Here is a 22,642-nt window from a genome sequence, read left to right on the forward strand (position 1 = left end):
GGTCCGGTTTGTATAGCTCGTAATCTCCCCCAGCGCTCAGTATGGTGCCCGGTACGTAGTAAGCGCTTAACGGATACCCGAAGAAAAAGCGAGGGGCCGTTAATGTATTCCCGGTTTTCCCCGTTTTTTCTTCTCTGATTGCCCCACTGATGCCATTGGCTGGGAAAGGAGGGCTTTCCCGGGGGGAGGGGGCTTTGCGATGTGAAAATAAAATGGCAGGGGGAGATGCCCGGGCCGGGCCCCGTCCCCCTTGTCCTCGCTGGCTCCTCTGACGCCTCCCTCCTTTCCTCCTCTCCCGCTCCCTTCTCCGTCGTCCTGCCTCGCTCCCTTTCTTCATCCCCGCTTCCCAGCCCCGCACCCGCCCGCGCCCACATCCCTCGTTCATTTCTCTCTATTCGTGTCCGTCCTCCCCTCTGGACCGTCAGCTCGTTGTGGGCAGGGCGGGTGTCCGTTTATCGTCGGATCGTCCCCTCCCAGGTGCTTAGCGCAGGGCTCTGCGCACACTAAGCGCTCGGTAAATACGATCGACCGACCGAGTCGCGCTCTGTTCCAGCAATGCAAACCTCACAAGAGGCCCGTGTGCGGCAGCAACGCGAAGACTTACCTCAACCACTGCGAGCTGCACCGTGACGCCTGTCTCACTGGCTCCAAGATCCAGGTGGACTACGACGGACAGTGCAAAGGTGGTCTGCCCCTCCCCGTCCCCCTCTGATAATAATAATAATAATATAGTATTGGTTAAGCACTGGTCTAAGCGCCGGGGAAGATCCAGGCTCATCAGGTTGGACCCAGCCCGGGTCCCACGTGGAGCTCACGGTCTTCATCCCCATCTGAGAGAGAAATAAATAATGGTACCTGTTAAGCGCTTACCGTGTGCCAAGCACGGTTCTAAGCACCGGGGGAGACGCGAGGCCATCAGGTTGCCCCACGCGGGGCTCGCGGTCTTCATCCCCATTTGAGAGATGAGGGGACTGGGGCCCAGAGAGGCCAAGTGACTTGCCGAAGGTCACACAGCTGACAGGGGGGCGGAGCCGGGATTAGAATCCAGGTCTTTCTGAATCCCAGGGCCGGGCTCTAGCCACTAGGCCACACCGCTTCTCCTTGCCACCCCTCGGGAGCCCTCCTTCCTCCCCATCCCAGGCGCCGTATAGGGTGATGGCCCCTGACCTGTCCGGGGGGCGAGCTCAGGCTACCTCCCGTGCCCCCGCCCCACGCGACCCGTCCCTCTCCCCGTGCCACAACATCTCTCTCTTTCCGTTGGCAGAGAAGAAGCCGTCGTCTCCGTCCTCGAGTCCAGGTGAGGACCGGCCGTGCCCTCCCCGGCCCCCGAGCCAGCCGGCCGGCGGCTTCCCCTCCCGGGAAGCCGGGGTCCGAGTCTTTCGCCGGGCGCTGGCCTCTCCCGCCGATGCCAGCCGGGCCCGGCGTGGGCCCGGCCGCTCTGGCCATCGTCGGAGTGGCTGGCGTCGGAGCCCCGGGGTCTCGGGCCCGCTGGTTGCTCACGGAGACCCCCGACTGATGCCAAGAGCCCCAGGCGCTGATGGAAGGCGGTGGCTCTCTCGGGCCCGAGGGAGGCGGCCGGCTGCCCCGTCCCTTCTCCCCTCGGGCTTCCGGCTCCCCGGTGGTTCCGCCCAAACTCCTCCCGTCTGGGTCGGAACCGGAGCGGGACCCTGTCCCTGCAGATCTGGCCCGCCCCCGCTGCTGGGTACTCGGGGACTGTGGTCACGGGAGCGAGGATTGCACCCTCGATCCCTCTGAACCAGGACCCGAGGCTCATCTGGGAGAAGGGAGGCCCGGAGCTGGATTCCCCCGGGTGGTGCTGGCAAGTCCCGGTCGGGAACCCGACGGGTTCAGGCGGATCGGGACGCCCGGGGTGGGGGTGGGGGGGGTCACCTCTGCCCCACGACACTGACCCTCTCCGACTCCCGGTGCAAGTCCAGGCTGGTATGGTGCCAGCTGCGGAGGTGCGCCATTTTGGAAACCTCCCCAGCCGGGGAGGTAGAGAGGCGGGCACCGGAGAAACAGAATCTGGGCACGACCAAGTCGCCGTAACCTCGGGCCTTACCCCCACCTCTTGCCCTCTCTCCGTACCCCCGTCCCTCCGTGGTCCGTGACCCCCGCCGCCCCCGACAGTGGTCTGCTACCAGTCCGACCGCGATGAGCTCCGGAGACGCATCATCCAGTGGCTGGAAGCCGAGATCGTCCCCGACGGCTGGTTTTCCAAGGGCAACAACTACAGTCAAATCTTAGACCGCTACTTCAAGGTACCCCTGGGTGGGGCAGGAAGCCCCCCGCCCCTCCCCCGGCACGACTCCCTGGGATCGCGGGGCTCGTGGGGGTCAGATGCCCCGGGAGGGGGAGAAATTAGGCCCGGTGCCCGCCCCCAGGTCAGTCGGTCGTCGGTCAGTCGTACTGACTGAGCGCTTACCGTGTGCGGGGCCCTGCGCTGAGCGCCTGGGAGAGTATAACGCAACAGTGAGCAGACGCGTTCCCTGCCCGCAACGAGCCACCGTGGGACACCCTGATGACCTTGTATCTCCCCCAGCGCTTAGAACGGTGGTCGGCACGTAGTAAGCGCTTAACAGATGCCATCATTAGTATCGTGATTATTATTAAGCAGCGTGGGAAGCAGCGTGGCCTAGCGGAAAGAGCCCAGCCTCGAGAGTCGGGGGACTTGGTCCGCTGTGTGACCTTGAGCAAGTACTTCACTTCTCTGTTCCCTAGTTCCCTCACCTGCCAAACCGGGGATTCACTACCTGCTCTCTCTCGTCTACCTAGAGCGGGAGTCCCCCGTGGGGCCTGCTTATCTCGTTTCTGCCCCAGCGCTTAGTACGGCGCTCGGCATCGATCAATCGCTTGTATTTTTTGTCAGTCGTATTTATTGAACGCTTACTCTGCGCAAAGCACTCTACTGAGCGCTTGGCCCGGAGCCAGCCCTCAAGAAGCACCACAGTTATTAACTGTGCTAGGAAGGGGCAGCACGGTGTAGTGGATAGAGCCCGGCCTGGGAGTCGGAAGGTCCTGGGTTCTAATCCCGGCTCCGCCGCTCGTCTGCTGTGTGACCTTGGGCAGGTAACCCCCCTTCTCTGGGCCTCGGTTTCCTCATCCATCGAACGGGGATTAAGACTGTGAGCCCCACCTCGGTCGGGGATTGCGTCCGGCCCGATTTGCTCTTATCCGCCCCAGCGCTTAGTACAGCGCCTGGCACGTAGTAAGCGCTCAGCAGTTATTAATAATAGGGCGAGGGGGCGGCGGAAGGTTGGTGACGGAGTCATGAGGGAAGATGAAGTGATCAAAACAGGATATAGTGGGTGAGGGGCAGATGGGCCCCTCCCTCGGCGCCCTCGTCTCCCACACCCTCTCGGCAACATTAATTCTCCCCGCGTATCTACGATCCCCCAGAGCGGGCTCGGGTTGGAAACCGGAGACCCCCGGGGCTCCCAGAGTGGGTGAATTAGCATCCAGAGCTGCTTCCCGAGAAGCTTAGTGGACAGAGCACGGACCTGGGAAAAGCAAGGACCCGGGTTCTAATCCTAGCTCCGCCACGGGCAAGTCGCTTCACTTGCCCTTTTCTCAGTAACCTCACCCGTAAAATGGGGATTAGGACTGTGAGCCCCACGTGGGACGGGGACTGGGTCCAACCAGATTTGCTTGTACCCGCTCCAGCACTTAGTGGAGTGCCTGGCGCATAGCGAGCACCGAAAAAATACCGCAATTATGATTATTATTCCAGCGACCGTCCCTGGGAAGTTTCCGCGGTCGGGGTTTAATCCGTTTCCGTACGTTCCGACTCCCCGGGGGACAGAGCCGGTGGAGGCCGCGGGTGGGCCTAGTTTAACCCCCCCAGATCCCCTCCTCGGCCCCCCGGCTCTCGGCCGTCCGTCTCCCCCACCGTCTTCCCGCCGCCCCCAGCCACCGAGGACTTGGGTTCCGATCCCAGCTCCGCCATCTGTCTGCCGCGTGACCTGGGGCAAGTCACTTCACTTCCTCTGGGCCTCGGTCCCCTCATCTGGAAAACGGGGATTGAGCCTATGAGCCCTACGGCTCCAGCGCTTAGAACGGTGCCTGGCAAGTAATAAGCGCTTAATAAATACCACGATTATTATTAGCCTGCCGGTCTGGTTGGGGCCAGCCTTTCGGGGGAAAGCGGAGCGCCTTTAGGCGAAGCCCTTAGTTGACTTTTAATTCCGTGCGTCTTCCAGCCAGCGAAGCCGGCTCCCCTCTCCCCCTGCCCCCAGGATGCCAGGGTGCCCACACCCCTTCTCCTCTGCGTCCGTCCGTAATCCGCAGCCCGGCCCGTAATTCCGCAGGGCCGGGAGTGGTCAGGAGGGAACGGTGTGGGGCGGAGGGGAGGGGTCACACATCAAAGAGCGGGGCCCTGGGAACAAAGGGCGGGGAGCGGGGCGGGGGGGGCGGGGAGTTCGACAAGGAACCGAGGAGGACGAGATAATAATAATAATTATGGTATTTGTTGGGCACTTACTATGTGCCAGCCCTTTTACTAAGCGCTGGGGTGGATAAAAGCAAATCAGGTTGGACCCAGTCCCCGTCCCACGTGGCGTTCACAGCCTCGATCCCCATTTGACAGATGAGGCAACCGAAGCCCAGAGAAGCGATAATAGTAAATATGGTATCTGTTAAGCGCTTACTATGTGCAGAGCACTGTTCTGAGCGCCGGGGGGAGATACAGGGTCATCAGATTGTCCCACGTGGGGCTCACATTTTTCAATCCCCATTTTTACGGATGAGGTAACTGAGGCCCAGAGAAGGGAAGTGACCTGCCCACAGTCACACAGCTGACAAGTGGCGGAGTCGGGATTAGAACCCACGACCTCTGACTCCCAAGCCCGGCCTCTTTCCGCTAAGCCACGCTGCTTCTCTATAATAATGATGGTGATGGTATTTGTCAAGCGCTTACTGGGTGCCAAGCACTGTTCTGAGCACTGAGGTAGAGACGTGGGGCTCCCAGTCTTCATCCCCATTTTACTGAGGAGGGAACTGAGGCCCAGAGAAGTGAAGTGACTTGGCCAAGGTCACCCAGCAGACAAGTAGCAGAGCCGGGATTAGAACCCATGACCTTCAGGCTCCCAGGCTCTGTGGGCTGCACCGTCCTCTCATTTCAAGATGATTGGCTTTAAATTGTGGTATTGGTTAAGCGCTTACTATGTGCAAAGCACTGTTCTAAGCGCTGGGGGATCCAAGGTGATCGGTCCGTCCCACGTGGGGCTCACAGTTTTAATCCCCATTCGACAGAGGAGGTAACTGAGGCACAGAGAAGATAAGTGACTTGCCCAAGGTCACACCGCTGACTAGCGGCAGAGCCGGGATTAGAACCCGTGATCTCTGACTCCCAAGCCCGCGCTCCTTCCACTGAGCCGCGCTGCTTCTCCAGATGGGAACCGATTACACATCCAAACTTGGCGGGGGCTCCGGGGACCCCAGGCCTCCCCCGAAGGGCTAGAGACACCTGCTATTCGATTTAATTACCGGGCTCCTCAGAGGGCGGGCTAGAGAGTGCTCTCCCCCACCTGCGCCCCATGCCACCCTCACACGGTGCTCAAATCCCCGTCTCCACGGGACCTGGTAGGAAGAAGGTGTCCTGTACAGTGCTCTGCACACAGTTAGCGCTCAATAAATGAATGCATGCAGGGCTTCCACATCCGGCCGAGCAGCCTCTATCTTGACCGCCCGACGAGGAGAGAGCCCGGGCCTGGGAGTCAGAAGGACCTGAGTTCTAATCCCAGCTCCACCGCTTGTCTGCTGTTGGGCAGATCACTTCGCTTCCCTGGGCCTCGGTCCCCTCATCTGGAAAACGGGGATTAAGACTGAGAGCCCCAAGTGGGACGTGGACTGTGTCCATCCTGGTCAGTTTGCATCTACCCCAGCGCTTAGACGAGCGCCTGACACATAGGAAGTGTTTAATAAATATCATTAAAAAAAAACCAGGGCTCCCAATCCGAGAGGGAGAGCGGGGATCTCACCCCGATTTTACAGAGGAGGAAACTGAGGCTGCGAGAGGTTCGTGACTTGCTCAGCATCGCAATGGTAGAGCTGGGATTAGAACCCAGGCCCTTCTGAATCCCCGGGACCATTTTCTATCCGCTAGGCCCCAAGCCCTCTCACGTGCTGCCTCCTTGCCGGGAAACCCTCCACAGGCTAAGAGAGGGAAGTGGGATTGTCTCTCCTGAGGGAGTAAGGAGGAGAGGGGGTGATCCCTCCAGTCGGGAAGTCCATCGTATTTATTGAGCGCTTACTGTTTGCAGAGCACCGTACTGAGCGAGTGGGAGAGGATACTATAACAGTAAAAGCCACATTCCCTGCCGACAACGAGCTTACGGTCTAGAGGGGACGACGGGCGTTATCGTCAATCAGTAGATTCGCGAAACAGACATGAGCGCTGTGGGGCCGGGAGGGGGACGAGTATAAGGGAGCAAGTCGGGACGGGGCAGAAGGGAGCGGGTGGGTCGATAGGGCGGACCCCCCCTTCGGGCCGAGCCCCACGCGTCCCCCCGGACCCCTCGCAGAACTTTGACAACGGAGACTCCAGCTTGGACTCCAGCGAGTTCCTGAAGTTCGTGGAGCAGAACGAGACCGCCCTCAACATCACCACTTACGTCGATCAAGAAACCAACAAGCTGCTCAGGTACCCGGGAGATCCAGGACTTTTTCGGTGGGGGCGGAGTTGGCCGGGGAGGTTTTAGTAGTGGGGTGGATTGGCCCGGGAGATCTGGGCGAGGGACTCGACCCAGTGATTCAAGAGGGGGTTGAGGAATTGGGGTGACCCTCGATCTCGGCGGTGACGCCGCCGGCGACGACGATTCGGGCTGTTCGATCTTTTCACCGGAGTCGAGTGGCGAATGCTTTCAGGGTGGTTGAATTCGTTCGTTCATTCGGTCGTATTTATCGAGTGCTCATTGTGTGCGGAGCACTGTGCTAAGTGCTTGGGAGAGTACAGTGCAACGATGAACGGACACGTACCCTGCCCACACTGAGCTTACAGTCTTTCTAGGAATAGAAAGATAGAAATTCCAGCTATGGACCTAAGTGCCGCGGGGCTGAGAGGCAGGACGCATCTTCATCGGACCCCAGACGGGCTCCCCCTCGTCGGCCCCCAATCCGTGTGACGGCCCCCCCTCCCCTCGGGGACCGTGGCTTCCAAGTGGGATGGCCCCGGGTCCGGCCCTGATGATGTTACAGAGCCCCGGGTCCGAGTCCCCTCCGGGGAGATTTTAGCCTGTGCCGGTGAATTCCATGGGCCTGATGGTCACCCTCCTCCGGAGTCTGGGTTGGCAGATTTGGGGAGGGTCTTGGGAAAAGAAAACACTTGGATAGGATGAGGGGTAGGGGGCTGGGCGGCTGCATAATGGGGGATCTCTGGATCTCCGAGCGCTCGGTGCACTGGCGGATTCCGGGGATGCGTTGCTGGGAGCGGGCCCCAGGGTCCCCTTAACCGCAGACCCCGGGAAGCGTGGTGGCCGAGGCCGTCCCCCCCGAGCCCGGGAGTCCCCGCGCCGTTCCCGTCGAGCTCTCCGCTTTCTCCCAGGGGCCTGTGCGTCGACGCCCTCATCGAGCTGTCGGACGACAACGCCGACTGGAAGCTAAGCTTCACCGAGTTCCTCAAGTGCCTCAACCCTTCCTTCAAGCCACCGGAGAAAAGTAGGCCGTCCCTTCTTCCCGCTCGGGGACGACTCGGTCGGCGCGGGGGAGGCTGGGGGCCGCGGGGCCCGGGGGCTGGGACGGAGCCGCAACGCGGGCCGTATCAGCGACCGAGGGGGAACCGGGGGCCGGGACGGGGACCTGGGTGGTGGAGCCGAGAGCCAGGCCAGAGCGAAGCCGGGAGCAGGGCCACGTTGGGGACCAGGGCAACGACGGCCCCTTCCCGGGACAACGGGGCCGAAGGCCCGGGCTCCCCGTGGGGAACTGAACCGTGGCCGGCCCCCGCAGAATGCGCCCTGGAAGACGAAACGTACGAGGACGGGGCTGAGACCCAGGTGGAGTGCAACCGATGCGTCTGCGCCTGCGGGAACTGGGTGTGCACCGCCATGGCCTGCGACGGTAAGGACCCTCCCCCTTCCCCCGGCCCGGGGGGAAGTAATATTAATAATAATAATAATGTCAATATCTGTAAGCGCCTATCGTGGGCAGAGCACTGTTTTAAGCGCTGGGGGAGATACAGGGTCATCAGATTGTCCCATGTGGGGCTCACAGTTAGTCCCCATTTGACAGATGAGGTCACTGAGGCCCAGAGAAGTGAAGTGACTGGGGGCCGGTCACCCAGCTGCCAGGTGGCGGAGCCGGGATTCGAACCCGTGACCTCTGCCTCCCAGGCCCGGGTTCTTTCCACTGAGCCACGCCGCGACCACCCCTCCACCTCTGGCTCGGACGGGGGTCCCGTCGATCCAGCAGACCGGGGTTCTAGACTTGAAAATGATTTGCAGAGACTGTGAAATAAAACAGAGGCGGGAGGAGGGAAGAAAAAGGAATCGGTGGGTGAGTTAGTACTGAAGTCGCAGCGTGGGGAAGGTAGACTGGAAGCTCATCGGGGGCAGGGGGGGTGTCTGCTAATTCTGCTGTATTGTACTCTCCTAAGCGCTTAGTACAGTGCTCTGCACAGTCAGTGCTCAGGAAATGCTATTGATTGATCTATTATGATTATAATGATAACAGTGGCATTTAAGTGCTTCCTATGTGCCAACCACTGAACTAAGCACCGAGGTAGGGACGAAAAAATCAATCAGTGGTATTTATTGAGTCCTTACTACGTGCAGAGCACTGTACTGAGCGCTTCTGTACTAAGCAGAATCAGCGGACTTACTCCCTGTCCATGGGGAGCTGACAATCTGTAATCACGTTGGCCACAGTCCCTGCCCCACAAGGGGCTCGCAGTCTAAGGGGAAGAGAGAATAGGTGTTTGATCCCCATTTTACAGATGAGAGAACTGAGGCCTAGAGAAGTGGAGCGAGTTGCCGCGGGCAAGCGGCAGAGCCGGGATTAGAACCCAGGACCTCTGATTCCCAATCCCGCCCAATTCTCACCCGCGGAGGCCACGCTGCTTCTGTGTGGACAGAAGCGGTTGTGAGTTCACGAGGTTGTGAGAGACGCGAAAGAGCTGAAGTGGTCGCTGAAGATATAACCTGGGGAAGGTAGAAATGCATTATTAGTAGTAGTAGTAGTAGAAATATTAATAATACTAATAACAGTATGTGTTAGGCACTTAGTTTGTGCCGGCCACTGCACTAAACACCGGGGTGGATACAAGCAAATCAGGTTGGACACGATCCTTGTCCCACACGGGGCTCACCGTCTTAAACCCCGTTTTGCAGATGAGGTGACTGAGGCCCAGAGAAGTTAAGCGTCTTGCCCGGGGTCACGTAGCCGAAAAGCCGCGGAGCCGGGATTAGAACCCAAGTCCCTCCTACTCCCAAGCCTGGGCTGTGTCCGCTAGGTCACGCGGCTCCTCCGGGCCGTGCTGCGTCGGCGGAGGCCTCGGTCTGTCCGTCGGTGGTATTTACTGAGCACCTACTGGGAACAGAGCACTGTACCAAGCGCTGGGGAGAACATAGTACAATGCAGTTGGTAGGCCCGATCCTTGTCCTCAAGTAGCTGACGGTCTAGTGGAGCTTACGGTCTAAATCTCATGCCTTCAGTCGTATTTACTGAGCGCCGCCTGTGTGCAGAACACCGTACTAAGCGCTTGGAAGGCCCAATTAGGCAACAGATAGAGGCAGTCCCCACCCAGCGATATCTCGTGTTTCCGCACCAAATCTGCTGGCACCGCCCCATTCGGTCGTATGTATCGAGCGCTCGGTGAGTGCGGAGCACTGTACTAAGTGCTTGGGAGAGGAGAGTAGAACAAAAAAGGGGCACGTTCCCCGCCCACAACGAGCTCACGCCAACCATTCTGAGCCGGCCTTGTCCTTGCAGGGAAAAAGAGAAAGGGGGGACAGCAGCAGCCGGCGGACGTGGAGCTGACCGAGGAGGAGCTGGCCAGATACGTCCAGGAGCTTCAGAAGCACCAGGTGAGCGACCCCTCCACCCCGGCCTCCCCGGGCCCTTGGGAGACGCCCCCGGGCTCGGCCGCCCCCTACTCGGCCGGCCCCGGGCTCACCCTGCCCTCCTCTTTTCTTCTCTCCCGCCCTCTTCTCTTCTCTTCTCTTCTCTTCTCTTCTCTTCTCTTCTCTTCTCTTCTCTTCTCTTCTCTTCTCTTCTCTTCTCTTCTCTTCTCTTCTCTTCTCTTCTCTTCTCTTCTCTTCCCTTCCCTTCCCTTCCCTTCCCTTCCCTTCCCTTCCCTTCCCTTCCCTTCCCTTCCCTTCCCTTCCCTTCCCTTCCCTTCCCTTCCCTTCCCTTCCCTTCCCTTCTCTACTCTCTCTTCTCTCCTCTCCTCTTCTCTCCTCTTCTCGTCTTTCCTCTTCTCTTTTCTCCTGCCCTCTTCTCTTCACTTCTCTTCTCTTCTCTCCTCTTCTCTCCTCTTCTCCCCTCTTCTCTTCCGCCCTCTTCCCTTCTCTTCTCTTCTCTCCTCTCCTCTCCTCTTCTCTTTTTTCCTCTTTTCTTCTCTCCTGCCCTCTTCTCTTCTCTCCTGCCCTCTTCTCTTCTCTCCTCTTCTCTCCTCTTCTCTTCTTTCCTCTTCTCTTTTCTCCTGCCCTCTTCTCTTCTCTTCTCTTCTCTTCTCTTCTCTTCTCTTCTCTTCTCTTCTCTTCTCTTCTCTTCTCTTCTCTACTCTCTCTTCTCTCCTCTCCTCTCCTCTTCTCTCCTCTCCTCTTCTCTCTTCTCTTCTCTCCTCTTCTCTTCTTTCCTCTTCTCTTCTCTCCTGCCCTCTTCTCTTCTCTCCTCTTCTCTCCTCTTCTCTCCTCTTCTCTCCTCTTCTCTTCTGCCCTCTTCTCTTCTCTTCTGCCCTCTTCCCTTCTCTTCTCTTCTCTTTTCTTCTCTTCTCTACTCTCTCTTCTCTTCTCTCCTCTCCTCTTCTCTCCTCTTCTCTTCTCTCCTCTTCTCTTCTTTCCTCTTCTCTTCTCTCCTGCCCTCTTCTCTTCTCTTCTCTTCTCTTCTCTTCTCTTCTCTTCTCTTCTCTTCTCTTCTCTTCTCTTCTCTTCTCTTCTCTTCTCTTCTCTCCTGCCCTCTTCTCTTCTCTCCTCTTCTCTCCTCTTCTCTTCCGCCCTCTTCTCTTCTCTTCCGCCCTCTTCCCTTCTCTTCTCTTCTCTTCTCTTCTCTACTCTCTCTTCTCTTCTCTCCTCTCCTCTTCTCTCCTCTTCTCTTCTCTCCTCTTCTCTTCTCTCCTCTTCTCTTCTTTCCTCTTTTCTTCTCTCCTGCCCTCTTCTCTCCTCTTCTCTCCTCTTCTCTCCTCTTCTCTTCCGTCCTCTTCTCTTCTCTTCCGCCCTCTTCTCTTCTCTTCCGCCCTCTTCTCTTCTCTTCTCTTCTCTTCTCTTCTCTTCTCTACTCTACTCTACTCTACTCTACTGTACTCTTCTCTACTCTTTTCTCTTCTCTTTACTCTTCCCTGCTCTCTCCCCTCTTCTCTCCCTCCCCTAAGGAGACGGCCGAAAAGACCAAGAGAGGGAGCATCAAAGAGATGTAGCCGAGCCCGCCAGCCTCCGAAGAGGGGACGAGGTGGCTTTGGGCCCCTCCGCCCCTTCCCTTCTGATGTCAGTATTCCGGACCGTCTGCTTCAGCCGTCCAGCCACCGATATTTACAGTGTATAGCGATGAGTTTTGTTTTGTTCTACTTGTTTTGTAATAGAGAAAAAGCGAGGGGAGAGCGGGGGGAGGGGGAGCTGCATTTCCGGAGGTAGGTGGAGGGGTACGGGGACAACCCCCCACCCTCCCCGCCCCCCAGGCCGGAAGCGGTGGAGGGTCCCTCGAGCTAGGAAGTGCAATAGGAAGAGCGGGAAGCCGGGGCGTCGGGGGGTTGTCCGCCGCTCCCGCAAGTCCCAGAATCCTCCACCCCCGACGGGCCGGATCGGGCGGATCGGAGCCGGGGGGTGAGCGGGGTGGCGGGTCTTGGACCCGTTAACCAGCCAACATCACGTGACCCCTGGGGCCCCTGCAACCCCCCCCCCCACCTCCCAAACCGCCGGGCCGGTCCCGCCCGGGACGCGGCCCCATTCCCTGTCCCCTTCTGTCCCCGCCGCGGCCCCCGCTCTCGCTCACCACGCTCCCCGCCTTCTCCGCTCTCCATTTTTGACTTTTCACGAAGGTGCTACGATCGCTGAAGACCCTACGACGAGTCGACTTCCCCGGTCGGGCCGTCGGTGTCGTTATTGTGGTTATTTTGTTTTCTTAATTAGAGACGAGCTTTTGTACTTCCCGGGAGTCCCTAGGTTCGAGGGAGGGCGTGGGCAGATGAGGGTTATTTAAGGCATCGCGTTCATCGCTGTAGGTCCGAAAATGGCTCTGGCCTAGGACGGAGACCCCCCCACCCCATCCCAGATCAGCTGCCCCCTGATTTCTCCCAGCTTCCCGGAGTGAAGGCGGAGGGAGTCGGCCTTGGAGGGATAGGAGGGGTGGGAAGGACGGCGAGGGCACCCAATTGGAAACGAGTAACGAGGGGGTCTTCAAGCAGTCACCTTCTACTCCCCCGACACCATCCCCAACCCTGTCCGGATCGGCCTTTCCGGAGGTCCCGCTCTCCCCCGTCCCCATCCGGGAAGACTTTCCGAGCCAAAGGACTCAGGAAACCGGGAAGCGGAGGACCAGTCGCCATCCACCGGGTCCCTGGCCTGAGGGTGTCCCCTTCCCCCACAGATCTCAGGAGGAGGGGATCCTGCCCTAGCCCCTCCCCGGCTGGCTAGCCCGGGGACCTCTTCTCTTTCTCCCTCACGAACACGAAGCGACGTCCTACGTCCCGTCCTGCCGACCCTCGCCGGGGCGGGGGTCTCCGACCGGAAGTCGTGGGGTGGTCCTACCTCAAGGCCCGGGGAGGGGGCTATAATCCGGGGGCCTCTGCTGCCGGGATCCCAGGGAGCGGGGCCTAGAGAACGTGACCTCTCTCGGCGGCGGATGTCATCTCGAGAACGATCCCCAGGATCCAGCGGGAGAGCGGGGAGGTCGACAGATCATTGGGGGGCGCAGCGGAAGGACCCATTGAGATCGCGCTTCCGTCCCCCTCGACCCCCGGGAGGTGAAACCGGGCTCTTCTGCCCCACCACTGCCCGGAGGCGGATGTCGAGGCCGCCGAGGGAGGTGGCGGGGCCGAGGCAGGAGGACTCTCTCGGGTGGTTGCTCCTCAGCTCCTCTTCCAGTGGGTTTGGGCGACTTCGAGTGCGCTCTTCGACCCCGGAGGACTCGGCTCGTCTGAGAACACCCCTCCTCCCTCCCTTCTCCTCCCCCGGCCCTCCCCCCGCCCCAGGGTCTCCGTGACCAAGTGCCTTAGAGAACCCGGGACAGCCTATGCCTTAACCCAGTTCCCAGTTCTCACTCGCGGGAAAGGGGTTCCGCTTCCCAGCACCGAGGCCCCGCGGAGTTGGGGAGCGGGGGTCCGGCCGCGTTGGGCGGCGAGGTGGCGGAGCCGTTTCCCACGGGGCAGCGTGGCTGCCAAGGAGACTTCGGGCCCCACCGTGGGCAGCCCGCCCGAAGGGCCGATCCACCCCTAGCATTTACGGAGCGCCCGCTGTGTGCCGAGCACTGGACTGAGCGCTTGGGAGAGAGACACGGCGCCTGTCCTCCAGGAGCTTACAGTCTACTGTGCACGGGGTACCGGACGCCGGGCGTGGGAGGGTACAAGAGAGGTGCCCTGCTCCGGAGGAGCTCACCATCTAGCAGGGAAGACGGACCCAAATTAAACCCCAGACAGGTCCCAGCCCCCCGGGGGTCTGGCGTTCGGACCACCGAGCTTGGAGAAACCACATAAGAACCACTTTCCCCGGAGGGGGTGGGGGGCGGGGGGGCGTCTGAGCGAGGGAGTCGGTGAAATGTAACCGTCACTCGGGGGGCGGGGAGCTTCCTTACTGCATTTATCCTACTATTTGTTTTTTATAATGCCTGATAAGTTTGTTTTTCTTTTTGGGATATAACAGCCAAATAAAAAAAGTTACACCAGGCCTTCTCTCCGGTTCTCTCTCCCGAGTGAAAGCCAAGAGGACTCTGCAACGCGCCGTCGAGCGTTTTGTAAAGGGGACTCTGGTTTGGGCCCAGGGTTAGGATGGGAGGATGGTTCCCACCCAAGGTACAGCCGGGAAACTGCTTCCTCTCCCCCTGAAACCCTCTTGCCCTGAGAGAAACGATGTGGCTTAGTGGCGAGCGTATGGACCTGAGTTCTAATCCCAGACCTGCCACTTGCCTGCTGTGTGACCTTAGGCAAGTCACTTCACTGTGTTTCAGTTTCCTCATTTGTAAATCGGAGAGTCAGTACCTGGTCTCCTTCCTGCTTAGACCTGGGAGCCCCGTGCGGGACCGGGACTTTGTCCTACTTGATCTTGTACCTGTCCCAGTGTTTAGTACAGAGCTTGGCTCACAGGACATGCTTAACAGATATTATCGCTATTATTATTATTCAGCCCTTTCACTGCCCCCGTGGGCCCCCATTCCTCTCACTTCCTTCCCCCTGAGTGGTCGACACCACTGTACTGAGCGCTGGGAGCGAAACAAGCAAATCGAGTTGGACACAGTCCCTCATGGAGCTCCCAGTCTTCATCCCCATTTTACAGATGAGGGAACCGAGGCCCGGAGAAGTCAAGTGACTCGCCCGAGGTCACCCGGCAGACGTGGTGGAGCCGGGATGAGAGCCCAGGTCCTTCTGATTCTCAGGCCCGGGCTCTATCCGCTTTGCCACGCCGCTTCTGTCTTCTCACGCGACCCTGTCTCCCTCCGCCAAGTTGAATATCGGGGTGACGGGAGATTTGGACCCAAGGGAATTCGGGGAACTCGAGGTCCAGAGCTGGGCAAGAGGTCCAGACCTAAGGGCTCGGGGGAAACGCTGGCCGGGCAGGGAGGAGGGTTCGAGGAGGAGTGGAGACTCGTTGAAGAGGGGGTCCAAAGCAGTGGTGAACCCGAAAATTTGGGGCGTTGAACAGCTTCACGCACTTAGAACCCCTCAGCCAGATGTCCCTGGTACAAAGCGGCGGGTTCTGGCGGTCAGAGTGAGGCTGTGGCGGTCCGGAGACCCGAGCTGGGCCACCGGCCTGCTGCGGGACCTCCAGCAGATCACTGAACCCCTCTGGGCCTCGGCTCCCTCCTCTGTAAAATGGGAATCGCGGAGGCACCTGCCTCAGGGACGCTGGGAGCGGAAAAACGAGATAATTGTCGGGAAAGCGCTCTGGGAAAATAAAAGCTCTAAACGGAGGCAGAGCGCGGCGACAATTTTCGTTATCCTCGCGGCTATTTTCTCGGGCTGATTTCATCAGCCTCCTGGCTCCCCGATACATGTTATCGTGAGGAGCTCCTGTCTGTCTTCTAGGGGGTCTGCCAGCCAGGTGAGCCGTGGTGAGGGTCTTGAGAGCACAGGCGAGGCCCAGAATGGAGTAAGTCCCTGGCTAATTCCCAAAATAAATAAAAGACGCTCCGTTTTCTTCCTCGATCATCCAAACGAAAGAGACCTTTGGCCCGAATTTTCCCGATAATGATCCAGAAAATGAACACCCCCGACTCTAGGAATGACCTTGGCGAAACTTCCTGTGGCTTTCCTTGTCTGGATAAGTGTAATGAACTATGTCTGGCCTCTTGTCTAGGAAACTGAATCCAGAACTCAGCATCATTTTTAATGGTATTTGGTAAGCGCTTACCATGTGCCAGGCACTGTCCTACGCACTGTGGGAGATACAAGGTAATCAGGTTAGATACAGCCTGTGTCCTGGAAGGGGCTCACAGTCTTAACCCCCATTTTAGAGTCGAGGTGACTGAGGCCCAGAGAAGAGAAACGACCTGCCCAGACAAGTGGCGGAGGCGGGATTAAAACCCAGGGCTTTGTGAATTCCAGGTCTGTGGTCTATCCAGTGGGCCACGCTGCTTCACGCTGACGTTTCAGCCAGGAAACGAGTGGGCCCACGCCTCAGTAAATCACTGGTGTTTATTGAGAACTCGGTTTTTGCAGGATATCGTACTAAGCGCTTGGGAGAGAGTACTATGTGCGCGATAAACACGATCCTTGCCCTCAAGGAGCTTAATAGGCCCAGCCACGGCGCATAGCTTTGCGTGGGGAATTTCTTTGAACGTCGGATGGAGGTCTAAAGGCTCTCCTAACTCATTCCTCCTAGAGAACCAGCCAGACCTGGGACAACGGACCTTTGAAGGAGTCGGACCATTTCTGTCTGCGGACGAAGTATTAAGCGCTTCGTACAGTGCTCTGCACGCAGTAAGCGCTCAAGAAATACGATCGAATGAGTGAACGAGGCATTTAGTTTAACCAGAGGACCGAGCTGGTATAAGGAAAGTCTTAGGGGAGCCTCAACAGACACACAGCGTAAAAGGGGTGAAGAAAAGGGGAAACTAAAGACAGTCAAACCCTGAAAAATAAACACGATAAAGCCAAACCAAACAAATAACTCATCTGCGGGAGGCAGGAGTGAAGAGGAGGGGAGAGCCCCTCTAGACAGGAACTGTCCCCAACCCGATTTGCTCGGATCGAACCCGGCGGTTAGCACAGTCCCTGGCACCTAGTGAACGCTTAACAAATGCCACAACTGTTATTACTCTTCCCAAGCGCTTACTCCAGTGCTCTGCACACTGTCAGCGCTCAGTAAATACCGACTGATCGACGGATCGACCGAGAGCCGGCACCGCAGCTGAGGATGGAGGTGGGTGTGCGGGGACGTGGGCGGAGAGATCTGTGACTGAAGTGGCTCGATTTTGATCATTACGGGGGCTGGCGCTCGGGTACAGTGCTTCGCAGATGAGGGGGAGCCCCCGGGCAGGGCAAGGCACCGCCTCTCTGGGCCTCAGTTTCTCCATCTGTAAAACGGGGAGTCCCCCGTTCATTCAACCGCATCGAAGCAGCCAAAGCCTAGAGCGAGACAGATAGCGACTTTAATTAGCACTCTATTTCATTCCTACGAAGCCTCCGGGTCCCGAGACGGAGAAACGGTGAGGGGGAGAGGGGAAATGGAGAAAACCTAAAGGCCGGAACCCCGGGAAGGGGGGAGGAAACGGAGGCCTACGCCCCGGGAAGACAAGAGACGCGGAGACAGCGGGTGGAGACAGCGGACGACCGGGGGATCTCCGGCCATCTGCCCTCTCTGCCCCTCTTCCTCCAGACGCGGGTCGCGGGCCGCCCGGGACCCCCGTGGGGGAAGACTGGGATCCTCGGGGCCTGGGTTCCTGAGAGCGGTCTCGGGGCAGCTAGTAGTAATCGTACATCTTGTGGAACTTTCTCTCTGAAAAAGAAAAAAAAAACAGCATCGGAGGAGGAGCGTCAATAATAACGGTAAGTGCGGTATTTGTTAAGCGCTTACTGAGTCTAAGAAGGAAGGAGAACAGGAACTGAATCCCCATTGTGCCGACGGGAGAATTGAGGCCCAGAGGAGTGAAGTGACTCGCCCCTAGTCACCCAGCAGGTAAGCGGCGGAGCGTGAATTAGAATCCGGGTCTTCCGTCTCCCAAACCCGTGCTCTTTCCATCGGGACGCACCGCTTCCCAATCGCTTAGTACAGTGCCCCGCACACAGCAGGTGCTCAATAAATATGCCTGATCGATTCACAAACGCCGATAATTAATCCCTCAGCACTTCTCCCAGAGAGCTCTTTGGAACACCGAGTGTCTTTCTATTTTACGGAATTTGTTAAGCGCTTACTCTGCGCCGGGCACCGTATTAAGCGCTGGGGTGGGCACAGGCTAATCAGGTTGGACACGGTCCGTGTCCCCCACGGGGCTCAGGGTCCCGATCCCCATCTCACGGGTGAGGTCACTGAGGCCCAGAGAAGTGAAGTGACTCGCCCACGGTCACCCAGCCGACAAGGGGCAGAGCCGGGATTCGAACCCACGACCTCTGACTCCCAAGCCCGGGCTCTTGCCACTGAGCCGCGCTGCTTCTCTATTGCTTCTCCTTTATCCATCCCCCCTCCCAGCCCCACGGCACTTATGCCCACCTCTGTCACTGATTTATTTTTTGATTCATTTTATGCCCACCCCTAGACCGTCGGCTCATTGTGGGCGGGGAATGTGTCCGTCTCTCCCAAGCGCTTAGTCGGGTGCTCTGCCCGCAGTAGGCACTCAATAAATACGACCCTCTGACCGAAGGAATGAAAATCTGCCCAGCGCCGCCCCCGGCCCAGCGGCCCGGGGCCCGCCCGCTCACTGGGGATCCGGCGGATGGACTTGATGGGCTGGTGGTTGGCGTCGGTCTCCAGGATGCGGCAGACGTATGTCTCGTGGAGCTTGACGGGGTAGTCGAGGACGGTGACGACCCGGTGAGCCCCGTCCTTCCGCTCCTCCAGGATCTCCACGCTGCCGAAGTTGCTGATGTCCTCCTCGGCCCGGTTCAGCCAGGTCACGCCGGGCATGTGGTACCAGCCCTTGGAGAGGCACACGGCCACGTTCCCGTCGCCCCGGCGGTCGAACCGCACCTGGGGCTCTTCGGCCTCTAGGGCCCGGGCGGGGAAGGGTAAGAATGAATACCGTGGCGCTTCTTAGGCGCTTACTATGCGCCGAGCACCGTTCTAAGAGCCGGGGTGGACCCCGGTCCATCGGGTTGGACGGAGGCCCTGTCCCACGTGGGGCTCCGAGTCTCCATCCCCATTTTCCAGATGAGGGAACTGAGGCTCGGAGAAGTGAAGTGACTTGCCCGAGGTCGCCCGGCAGACAGGCGGCGGAGCCGGGATCAGAACCCGTGACCTCCTGACTCCCAGGCCCGCGCTCTATCCGCTGTGCCACGCTGCTTCTCTAATAAGAACAATAAATGAATTGTGGTATGTGTTAAGCACTTCCTATGTGCAAAGCACTGTTCTAAGCGCTGGGGGAGACAACGTGATCAGGTCCCACGTGGGGCTCACGGTTTTAATCCCCATTTGACAGATGAGGCAACTGAGGCACCGAGAAGTTAAGCGACTCGCCCAAGGTCACACAGCTGACTAGCGGCAGAGCCGGGATTAGAACCCGTGACCTCTGACTCCCAAGCCCGGGCTCTTTCCGCTGAGCCACGCCGCTTCTCTCTATAATAATAATAATAACGTTGGTATTTGTTAAGCGCTTGCTATGTGCAGAGCACTGTCCTAAGCGCTGGGGGAGATCCGGGGTCATCGGCTTGTCCCCCGTGGGGCTCCCGGTCTTCATCCCCATTTTCCAGATGAGGGAACTGAGGCCCAGAGAAGCGAAGTGACTCGCCCACAGTCACCCAGCTGACAAGCGGCAGAGCCGGGATTCGAACCCATGACCTCTGACTCCCCAGCCCGGGCTCTTGCCGCTGAGCCACGCTGCTTCTCTAAATAAATCACAGCTAGGTGCTGGAGGTGGGCCCCTCCCCAGGAAACCCCGATTCTCAGGGCCAGCGGGGCGCCCCGACCCGGGACCCCCAGGACCCCGGCGCGGGGGACGGGAGGGGGGGGTCCTCACCTTCCACAACCAGCTTGATCTTGCGCCTACCCCGGCCGTGGGGCGTGCTGGCCGAGCAGGTGTAGACGGCCTCGTCGTGCGCCTCGACGTCCCTGAGGAGCAGGGCCAGGCTGCCCTCCGCCATGTCGTCGGGGTCCACCGACACCCGCCCCCCGTAGAGGCCGTTCTGCTCCTCCAGCTGCTCCCGGCCGTCGCCGAACCGGTACACCACCTTGGAGAAGACCTCGAAGAAGTCGTAGAAGCGGAAGAAGCGGAAGTACTCCTTCTCGTCGGCCACCTCGAACTCCTCCCGGATGTCGTCGCGCTCCCAGGACAGCTCCAGCCCGTCGGGGCCGTCCACGAAGGAGAAGGTGCAGGGCAGGGTCACGTCCGTGTAGGGCCGGACCCGCAGTTCCTTCTCCTCCGACGCCGGCGCCCCTGCGGGGGCGGGGGTCCCGGGAGGGCGAGAGGAGCGGGGGGCGAGGCGGGTGAGATCCCGGCCGAGAGACCCCCCCCGCCCCCCGGCCCGGCTCCCCACCGCGGAGGAAGGCCCGGGCCCGCCGACCGAGAGCTGACATTCGCCCCCGGCTCCCGAACCGTCTTTATAATCGTAACTGTGGTACCGGTTAGGCGCTTACTAGGTGCCGGGCACTAAGGTAATAATAATAATAATAATAATAATGTCGGTATTTGTTAAGCGCTTACTATGTGCAGAGCACTGCTCTAAGCGCTGGGGGAGATACGGGCTCATCAGGTTGTCCCCCGCGGGGCTCCCGGTCTTCATCCCCATTTGACAGATGAGGTCACCGAGGCCCAGAGAAGCGAAGTGACTCGCCCACGGTCGCCCGGCTGACGAGCGGCAGGGCCGGGATTCGAACCCATGACCTCGGACTCCCAAGCCCGGCCTCTTTCCACTGAGCCACGCTGCCTCTCTAGTACCTAGTGCCTGGGTATTTAAGGGCCGGGGCGGCTACAAGTAAACGGGGTTGGACGCCGTCCCCGTCCCACGTGGGGCTCGGGCTCTCATCTGACGGTTAATGAGGCAAAGGGAAGTGAAGTGACCGGCCCAAGGTCACCCAGCAGACGAGTGGCGGAGCCGGGATCGGGACCCGCGGCTTTCCGACGGCCGGGCCCGTGCGCGACGCGCCGTGCCCTGCCGCCTCGGAGTAGCTGATGAATTTCCCTTTGAGAAGTCGCGTCGTGGAACGGGTGGGGAAAGGACTCGACCACGGGCTCCCGGGAACCCCTCCCCGCCACTCAGTCTCTCCGCCATCTCAGCCTCCCGTGGGTTCCGGCCCTAGGGGCCATATTTCTTTGAATGACACCTAGCCGGCCCCTCGTTCGTTCTGAAGGTTGGCGGGGACCCGGGAACACCTTCCTCCCCGCCTCAGTCTCTCCACCTTCCCCGCCACCCCCGACCCCAGCATCTCACCTGCCGGGTGGAGTCCCCGGGTACCACATTTATCGTCCTATCACACCCCCCCCCCCATCGGATCGTCCGTCGCGAACTCGGGCCGCGCGGGACGGGGGTGGGGGTCTCGAGGGGGCAGAAGGACACTCCTCCCGCACCCGCCACCCACGGGGATGCTCCCCCCGACCGACCCCACGGACCCAGACACGGGCCCGCTCTAACCCCCGGGGACCAAATTTGCCTTCCCGACGCACACATCCCCCATCGAGTCGTCCTCCTCCGCTCGGGCCCCGCAGAATGTGGGGGTGCGGGGGGGGGGGCTCGAGGGGGCACGAGAACATTCCCCCCACGCCCCCCATCCCCCAGCCGCCGGGATGCTCCTCCTCCCCCTCTCCCACCACCCCAAAACGAGGAACCGGACGCGGGCCGCCTCCTGGCCCTCGGGGACCCCACCGATAATGGGATCTGTTAAGCGCTCACTGTGTGCCAAGCGCTGTCCTAAGCGCTGGATTACCAGAGGGTCCCCCCCCGCCTTCGGATTTGCCTTTGCCCCCCACCCACCCATCCCCTGCACCATCCGGACTGGGTGTCCAGCGGGGGTGTCCGCCGGGGTCCGTCCAGGCGAGGGGCCGGACTCACCTGGCCGGTGGAGCAGGAGGAGGAGGAAGAGGAGGAGGGGGCGCGGGGCGGTCAGCACCAGGGGCGCAGGGGGGGTCGATCTGAGCATCCTCCGGGTGCGGGGGGTTGCGGGGGACGTTGTGGCGAGGGCCAGCAGGCCGCCCCGTCTATGGGAAGGATGCGGGGCGGAGAGGCGGGGATCGGGAACCCCCTGGGAGGGAGGCTGACAGGAGGCCGGAGGGGGGGTGGCGGGGAGGGACGGAGGCCCGCAGTGGGAGGGATTGAGGGCAGAGGGCCGAGGGAATGGGAGAGCTGGGCGGGAGTGGGAGGGATGGGGGCGTGGAGCTTGGGGATGCAGAGAGTCGGCAGCAACGGGGGAGCGGAGCAAGAGGGATGGGGGGCGGAGGGCAGGGGGAAAGGGGGAGCCGGACGGCAGCGGGAGGGATTGAGGGCAGAGGGCCGAGGAAGCTGGGGAGTTGGACGGCAGTGGGAGGGATTGAGGGCAGAGGGCCGAGGGACTGGGGGAGCTGGACGGCAGTGGGGGAGGATTGAGGGCCGAGGGAGTGGGGGAGCTGGACGGCAGTGGGGGGGGTTGAGGCCAGAGGGCCGAGGGAGTGGGGGAGCTGGACGGCAGTGGGGGGGATAGAGGCAGAAGGCCGAGGGAGCGGGAGAGCTGGACGGCAGTGGGAGGGATTGAGGGCAGAGGGCCCAGGGAATGGACGGCAGCGGGAGGGATGCGGGCGGGACGTGGGCCCGGAGGACCTCTAAACTGGAAGCCCGTCGAGGGCGGGGAAGGCGTCTGTTTATCGTTGTAGCGTCTTCTCCCCAGCGCTTAGCAGACCACGCTGAGAAGCGGCGTGGCTTGGTGACAAGAGCCGGGGCTTGGGAGTCGGAGGTGGTGGGTTCTAATGCCGACTCCGCCACGTGTCTGCCGGGTGACCTGGGGCGAGCCGCTTCACTTCTCCGGGCCTCGGTTCCCTCCGCTGGAAAATGGGGATGGAGACCGTGAGCCCCACGGGGGACGGGGACTGTGGCCAACCCCATGTGCCGGTATCCACCCCGGCGCTTAGTACAGTGGCCGGCACACAGCAAACTCTCAATAACTACGAACATCTGCATATATCTCTATATATCTGTAACTTATTTATCTATTTATTTATATTCAAG

At 60.0% G+C, this 22,642-nt stretch overlaps 2 protein-coding genes across 2 annotated transcripts in view; one reads left to right on the forward strand and one right to left on the reverse strand.

Moving 5' to 3' along the window:
- The window catches only part of FSTL1 (follistatin like 1), a 30,652-nt gene extending 16,625 nt beyond the window's left edge, over positions 1 to 14,027 (forward strand). The window contains exons 4-11 of the mRNA XM_029081428.1: positions 554 to 683; positions 1,265 to 1,297; positions 2,131 to 2,261; positions 6,522 to 6,640; positions 7,541 to 7,653; positions 7,942 to 8,052; positions 9,922 to 10,016; positions 11,522 to 14,027. Coding sequence (XP_028937261.1) covers positions 554 to 683; positions 1,265 to 1,297; positions 2,131 to 2,261; positions 6,522 to 6,640; positions 7,541 to 7,653; positions 7,942 to 8,052; positions 9,922 to 10,016; positions 11,522 to 11,566 — 777 coding nt within the window. The 3' untranslated portion in view covers positions 11,567 to 14,027. The remainder of the gene's footprint in view (positions 1 to 553; positions 684 to 1,264; positions 1,298 to 2,130; positions 2,262 to 6,521; positions 6,641 to 7,540; positions 7,654 to 7,941; positions 8,053 to 9,921; positions 10,017 to 11,521) is intronic.
- A 2,905-nt stretch (positions 14,028 to 16,932) lies between these two features.
- On the reverse strand, positions 16,933 to 21,584 carry LOC114817335 (butyrophilin-like protein 10). Its single transcript, XM_029080945.2, has 4 exons — positions 21,497 to 21,584; positions 19,468 to 19,884; positions 18,215 to 18,499; positions 16,933 to 17,294 (listed from the first exon to the last, which is right to left on the reverse strand). The coding sequence occupies exons 1-4, from the start codon at positions 21,582 to 21,584 to the stop codon at positions 17,260 to 17,262; spliced, it is 825 nt and encodes a 274-aa protein (XP_028936778.1). The 3' UTR covers positions 16,933 to 17,259.
- Positions 21,585 to 22,642: the final 1,058 nt, after the last annotated feature.

Source organism: Ornithorhynchus anatinus, chromosome 16, assembly GCF_004115215.2.
Source record: "Ornithorhynchus anatinus isolate Pmale09 chromosome 16, mOrnAna1.pri.v4, whole genome shotgun sequence".
NCBI lineage: Eukaryota > Metazoa > Chordata > Mammalia > Monotremata > Ornithorhynchidae > Ornithorhynchus > Ornithorhynchus anatinus.